Here is a 7,500-nt window from a genome sequence, read left to right as displayed (position 1 = left end):
CTCACTCACCCACCCACTCACTCACCCACTTTCTCACCCACTCACTCACCCACTCACTCACCCACTCACTCACCCACTCACTCACCCACTCACTCACCCACTCACTCACCCACTCACTCACCCACTCACTCACCCACCCACTCACCCACTCACTCACCCACTCACTCACCCACTCACTCACCCACTCACTCACCCACTCACTCACCCACTCACTCACCCACTCACTCACCCACTCACTCACCCACTCACTCACCCACCCACTCACCCACTCACTCACTCACCTACTCACTCACCCACTCACTCACCCACCCACTCACTCACCCACTCACCCACCCACCCACTCACTCACCCACCCACTCACTCACCCACTTTCTCACCCACTCACTCACCCACTCACTCACCCACTCACTCACCCACTCACTCACCCACTCACTCACCCACTCACTCACCCACTCACTCACCCACTCACTCACCCACCCACTCACCCACTCACTCACCCACTCACTCACCCACTCACTCACCCACTCACTCACCCACTCACTCACCCACTCACCCACTCACTCACCCACTCACTCACCCACTCACTCACCCACTCACTCACCCACTCACTCACTCACCCACTCACTCACCCACTCACTCACTCACTCACCTACTCACTCACCCACTCACTCACCCACCCACTCACTCACCCACTCACCCACCCACCCACTCACTCACCCACCCACTCACTCACCCACTTTCTCACCCACTCACTCACCCACTCACTCACCCACTCACTCACCCACTCACTCACCCACTCACTCACCCACTCACTCACCCACTCACTCACCCACTCACCCACCCACTCACTCACCCACTTACTCACCCACTCACCCACTCACTCACTCACCCACTCACTCACCCACTCACTCACCCACTCACTCACCCACTCACCCACTCACCCACTCACTCACCCACCCACCCACTCACTCACCCACTCACTCACCCACTCACTCACCCACTCACTCACCCACCCACTCACCCACTCACTCACTCACCTACTCACTCACCCACTCACTCACCCACCCACTCACTCACCCACTCACCCACCCACCCACTCACTCACCCACCCACTCACTCACCCACTTTCTCACCCACTCACTCACCCACTCACTCACCCACTCACTCACCCACTCACTCACCCACTCACTCACCCACTCACTCACCCACTCACTCACCCACTCACCCACCCACTCACTCACCCACTTACTCACCCACTCACCCACTCACTCACTCACCCACTCACTCACCCACTCACTCACCCACTCACTCACCCACTCACCCACCCACTCACTCACCCACTTACTCACCCACTCACCCACTCACTCACTCACCCACTCACTCACCCACTCACTCACCCACTCACTCACTCACCCACCCACCCACTCATGATACTACTGATGATGATGATACTACTGATGATGATGATACTACTGATGATGATGATACTACTACTGATGATGATGATACTACTACTGATGATGATGATACTACTACTGATGATGATACTACTACTGATGATGATGATACTACTGATGATGATGATACTACTACTGATGATGATGATGATGATACTACTATTACTGATGATGATGATGCTTGTATGACTGATGATGATTCAGATGTTGGCTGAGCTATGAGGATGGAGTGATTTGGAGTTTCCTGGCTCCAGTGATCATCGTCATCGCGGTCAGAGAGTCAAGTACACTCTACACTGTACTCTACACTGTACACTACACTGTACACTACACTGCACACTACACTGTACACTACACTGTACACTACACTACACTATACACTACTATGTGTACGTCTCACACTCTCCCGCCCTCTCTCCCCGTGTCTCTCCCCGTGTCTCTCTCCCCGTGTCTCTCTCCGTGTCTCTCCCCGTGTCTCTCCCCGTGTCTCTCCCCGTGTCTCTCCCCGTGTCTCTCCCCGTCTCTCTCCCCGTCTCTCTCCCCGTGTCTCTCCCCGTGTCTCTCCCCGTGTCTCTCCCCGTGTCTCTCCCCGTGTCTCTCCCCGTGTCTCTCCCCGTGTCTCTCCCCGTGTCTCTCCCCGTGTCTCTCCCCGTGTCTCTCTCCCCGTGTCTCTCCCCGTGTCTCTCCCCGTGTCTCTCCCCGTGTCTCTCTCCGTGTCTCTCCCCGTGTCTCTCCCCGTGTCTCTCCCCGTGTCTCTCCCCGTGTCTCTCCCCGTGTCTCTCCCCGTGTCTCTCCCCGTGTCTCTCCCCGTGTCTCTCCCCGTGTCTCTCCCCGTGTCTCTCCCCGTGTCTCTCCCCGTGTCTCTCCCCGTGTCTCTCTCCGTGTCTCTCTCCGTGTCTCCCCGTGTCTCTCTCCGTGTCTCTCCCCGTGTCTCTCCCCGTGTCTCTCTCCCTGTGTCTCTCTCCGTGTCTCTCCCCGTGTCTCTCTCTCCCCGTGTCTCTCCCCGTGTCTCTCTCCCCGTGTCTCTCTCCCCGTGTCTCTCTCCGTGTCTCTCCCCGTGTCTCTCTCCCCGTGTCTCTCTCCGTGTCTCTCCCCGTGTCTCTCCCCGTGTCTCTCCCCGTGTCTCTCTCCGTGTCTCTCTCCCCGTGTCTCTCTCCGTGTCTCTCCCCGTCTCTCTCCCCGTGTCTCTCCCCGTGTCTCTCTCCGTGTCTCTCTCCGTGTCTCTCCCCGTGTCTCTCCCCGTGTCTCTCCCCGTGTCTCTCCCCGTCTCTCTCCCCGTGTCTCTCCCCGTGTCTCTCCCCGTGTCTCTCCCCGTGTCTCTCCCCGTGTCTCTCCCCGTGTCTCTCCCCGTGTCTCTCCCCGTGTCTCTCCCCGTGTCTCTCCCCGTGTCTCCCCGTGTCTCTCCCCGTGTCTCTCCCCGTGTCTCTCCCCGTGTCTCTCCCCGTGTCTCTCCCCGTGTCTCTCCGTGTCTCTCCCCGTGTCTCTCCGTGTCTCTCCCCGTGTCTCTCCCCGTGTCTCTCCCCGTGTCTCTCCGTGTCTCTCCCCGTGTCTCTCCGTGTCTCTCTCCGTGTCTCTCCCCGTGTCTCTCCGTGTCTCTCTCCGTGTCTCTCCCCGTGTCTCTCCGTGTCTCTCCCCGTGTCTCTCCCCGTGTCTCTCCCCGTCTCTCTCCCCGTCTCTCTCCCCGTGTCTCTCCCCGTCTCTCTCCCCGTGTCTCTCTCTCCGTGTCTCTCCCCGTGTCTCTCCCCGTGTCTCTCTCCCTGTGTCTCTCTCCGTGTCTCTCCCCGTGTCTCTCTCCCTGTGTCTCCCCGTGTCTCTCTCTCCCCGTGTCTCTCCCCGTGTCTCTCTCCCCGTGTCTCTCTCCCCGTGTCTCTCTCCGTGTCTCTCTCCGTGTCTCTCTCCCCGTGTCTCTCTCCGTGTCTCTCTCCGTGTCTCTCTCCCCGTGTCTCTCCCCGTGTCTCTCTCCCTGTGTCTCTCTCCGTGTCTCTCCCCGTGTCTCTCCCCGTGTCTCTCTCCGTGTCTCTCCCCGTGTCTCTCCCCGTGTCTCTCCCCGTGTCTCTCTCCGTGTCTCTCCCCGTGTCTCTCCCCGTGTCTCTCTCCCCGTGTCTCTCCCCGTGTCTCTCCCCGTGTCTCTCTCCGCGTGTCTCTCTCCGTGTCTCTCTCCGTGTCTAGGTGAACGTGGGGTTCCTCACGTTGACTCTCTACAAGATGATTCGTCACTCGTCCCACGTGAAGCCTGTGTCTGGCAACACGGGAAGTCTCCGGTGAGACAGGGAGAGAGACACTACACTACACTATACACTACTACACTATACACTACACTACACTATACACTACTACACTATACACTACACTATACACTACTACACTATACACTACACTACACTATACACTACACTATACACTACTACACTACACTATACACTACTACACTACACTATACACTACACTACACTATACACTACACTATACACTACACTATACACTACACTACACTATACACTACTACACTACTACACTACACTATACACTACACTACACTATACACTACACTATACACTACACTATACACTACTACACTATACACTACACTACACTATACACTACACTACACTATACACTACTACACTACTACACTACACTATACACTACACTATACACTACACTATACACTACACTATACACTACACTATACACTACTACACTACACTATACACTACACTATACACTACACTATACACTACTACACTACACTATACACTACACTATACACTACACTATACACTATACTATACACTACACTATACACTACACTATACACTACACTATACACTACTACACTACACTATACACTACTACACTGCACTATACACTATACACTACACTACTGCTCACCCTCCCACCCACTCACTCAGTCAGTCACTCAGTCACTCACCCACCCACCCACTCACTCACCCACCCACCCACTCACCCACCCACCCACCCACTCACCCACCCACCCACCCACCCACCCACCCACTCACTCACCCACCCACCCACTCACTCACCCACCCACCCACCCACTCACCCACCCACTCACCCACCCACCCACCCACTCACCCACTCACTCAACCACCCACTCACCCACCCACCCACTCACCCACTCACCCACCCACCCACCCACCCACTCACCCACCCACCCACTCACCCACCCACCCACCCACCCACCCACCCACTCTCCCACCCACCCACCCACCCACTCTCCCACCCACCCACCCACCCACCCACTCACCCACCCACCCACCCACTCACCCACCCACCCACCCACTCACCCACCCACCCACCCACTCACCCACTCACTCAACCACCCACCCACCCACTCACCCACCCACCCACCCACTCACCCACCCACCCACCCACTCACCCACCCACCCACCCACTCACCCACCCACCCACTCACCCACCCACCCACCCACTCACTCACCCACCCACCCACTCACCCACCCACTCACCCACCCACTCAACCACCCACTCACCCACCCACCCACTCACCCACCCACCCACCCACCCACCCACTCACCCACCCACCCACCCACTCACCCACCCACCCACTCACCCACCCACCCACTCACTCACCCACCCACCCACTCACCCGCCCACCCACCCACTCACTCACCCACCCACCCACTCACCCGCCCAACCACCCACTCACTCACCCACCCACCCACCCACCCACTCACCCACCCACCCACTCACCCACCCACTCACCCACCCACCCACCCACTCACCCACTCACTCACCCACCCACCCACTCTCCCAACAGCTCATGGACTCTGGGTTGTGCTTCTCTGCTCTGCTTGTTGGGGCTCACCTGGACCTTCGGCCTTCTCTTTGTGAGCCGCGGAAGCCTGCCACTCGCCTACCTCTTCACTATCCTCAACTCGGCCCAGGGGGTGTTCATCTTCACGTTCCACTGTCTCATGCAGAAGAAGGTGAGTGGGTGGGTGGGTGGGTGAGTGGGTGGGTGAGTGGGTGAGTGGGTGGGTGGGTGGGTGCGTGGGTCGGTGGGTGAGTGGGTGAGTGGGTGGGTGAGTGGGTGGGTGGGTGGGTGAGTGGGTGGGAGGGTGGGTGGGTGGGTGAGTGAGTGAGTGAGTGGGTGGGTGGGTGGGTGAGTGGGTGGGTGGGTGAGTGGGTGGGTGGGTGAGTGAGTGGGTGAGTGGGTGGGTGGGTGGGTGAGTGGGTGGGTGGGTGAGTGGGTGGGTGGGTGAGTGGGTGGGTGAGTGGGTGGGTGAGTGGGTGGGTGGGTGAGTGAGTGGGTGAGTGGGTGGGTGGGTGAGTGGGTGAGTGGGTGGGTGGGTGAGTGGGTGGGTGGGTGAGTGGGTGGGTGGGTGGGTGCGTCGGTGGGTGAGTGGGTGAGTGGGTGGGTGAGTGGGTGGGTGGGTGGGTGGGTGAGTGAGTGAGTGAGTGAGTGAGTGGGTGGATGGGTGGGTGGGTGAGTGGGTGAGTGGGTGGGTGGGTGGGTGAGTGGGTGGGAGGGTGGGTGGGTGGGTGAGTGAGTGAGTGAGTGGGTGGGTGGGTGGGTGAGTGGGTGGGTGGGTGAGTGGGTGGGTGGGTGAGTGAGTGGGTGAGTGGGTGGGTGGGTGGGTGAGTGGGTGGGTGGGTGGGTGGGTGGGTGAGTGGGTGGGTGGGTGAGTGAGTGGGTGAGTGGGTGGGTGGGTGAGTGGGTGGGTGGGTGAGTGGGTGAGTGGGTGGGTGGGTGCGTCGGTGGGTGAGTGGGTGAGTGGGTGGGTGAGTGGGTGGGTGGGTCGGTGGGTGAGTGGGTGGGTGGGTGAGTGGGTGAGTGGGTGGGTGGGTGGGTGAGTGAGTGGGTGAGTGGGTGGGTGGGTGAGTGGGTGGGTGGGTGAGTGGGTGGGTGGGTGAGTGGGTGAGTGGGTGCGTGGGTGGGTGGGTCGGTGGGTGAGTGGGTGAGTGGGTGGGTGAGTGGGTGGGTGGGTCGGTGGGTGAGTGGGTGGGTGGGTGAGTGGGTGAGTGGGTGGGTGGGTGGGTGAGTGAGTGGGTGAGTGGGTGGGTGGGTGAGTGGGTGGGTGGGTGAGTGGGTGGGTGGGTGAGTGGGTGAGTGGGTGCGTGGGTGGGTGGGTCGGTGGGTGAGTGGGTGGGTGGGTGAGTGGGTGGGTGGGTGAGTGGGTGAGTGGGTGCGTGGGTGGGTGGGTCGGTGGGTGAGGTGGGTGGGTGGGTGAGTGGGTGAGTGGGTGGGTGGGTGGGTGAGTGAGTGGGTGAGTGGGTGGGTGGGTGAGTGGGTGGGTGGGTGAGTGGGTGGGTGGGTGAGTGGGTGAGTGGGTGCGTGGGTGGGTGGGTCGGTGGGTGAGTGGGTGGGTGGGTGAGTGGGTGAGTGGGTGGGTGGGTGGGTGAGTGAGTGGGTGAGTGGGTGGGTGGGTGAGTGGGTGGGTGGGTGGGTGAGTGGGTGGGTGGGTGAGTGGGTGAGTGGGTGAGTGGGTGGGTGGGTGAGTGGGTGGGTGGGTGGGTGAGTGAGTGGGTGAGTGGGTGGGTGGGTGAGTGGGTGGGTGGGTGAGTGGGTGGGTGGGTGAGTGGGTGAGTGGGTGCGTGGGTGGGTGGGTCGGTGGGTGAGTGGGTCGGTGGGTGACAAAGAAATGATGAGTCTATCATTTTAATGGTTTATTTGAACAGTGAGAGACAGAATAACAACAACTGTGTGTGTGTCACTGTGTGTGTGTGTCACTGTGTGTGTGTGTCACTGTGTGTGTGTGTCACTGTGTGTGTGTGTGTCACTGTGTGTGTGTGTCACTGTGTGTGTGTGTGTCACTGTGTGTGTGTGTGTCACTGTGTGTGTGTGTCACTGTGTGTGTGTGTCACTGTGTGTGTGTGTCACTGTGTGTGTGTGTCACTGTGTGTGTGTGTGTGTCACTGTGTGTGTGTGTGTCACTGTGTGTGTGTGTCACTGTGTGTGTGTGTCACTGTGTGTGTGTGTGTGTGTGTCACTGTGTGTGTGTGTCACTGTGTGTGTGTGTGTGTGTCACTGTGTGTGTGTGTCACTGTGTGTGTGTGTCAC

The 7,500-nt window shown here is 59.3% G+C and overlaps 1 protein-coding gene across 1 annotated transcript in view; it reads left to right on the top strand.

Annotated features, from left to right (window-relative positions):
• LOC144955364 (adhesion G protein-coupled receptor L3-like) overlaps window positions 1-7,500 on the top strand; it is a 78,908-nt gene that overhangs the window by 54,088 nt on the left and 17,320 nt on the right. The window contains exons 13-15 of the mRNA XM_078885608.1: window positions 1,662-1,728; window positions 3,627-3,718; window positions 5,257-5,425. Coding sequence (XP_078741734.1) covers window positions 1,662-1,728; window positions 3,627-3,718; window positions 5,257-5,425 — 328 coding nt within the window. The remainder of the gene's footprint in view (window positions 1-1,661; window positions 1,729-3,626; window positions 3,719-5,256; window positions 5,426-7,500) is intronic.

The sequence above is a fragment of the Lampetra fluviatilis genome, unplaced genomic scaffold, assembly GCF_964198595.1.
Source record: "Lampetra fluviatilis unplaced genomic scaffold, kcLamFluv1.1 SCAFFOLD_145, whole genome shotgun sequence".
Taxonomy (NCBI): Eukaryota; Metazoa; Chordata; class Hyperoartia; order Petromyzontiformes; family Petromyzontidae; genus Lampetra; species Lampetra fluviatilis.
This window is presented reverse-complemented; position numbering and strand designations above follow the sequence as displayed.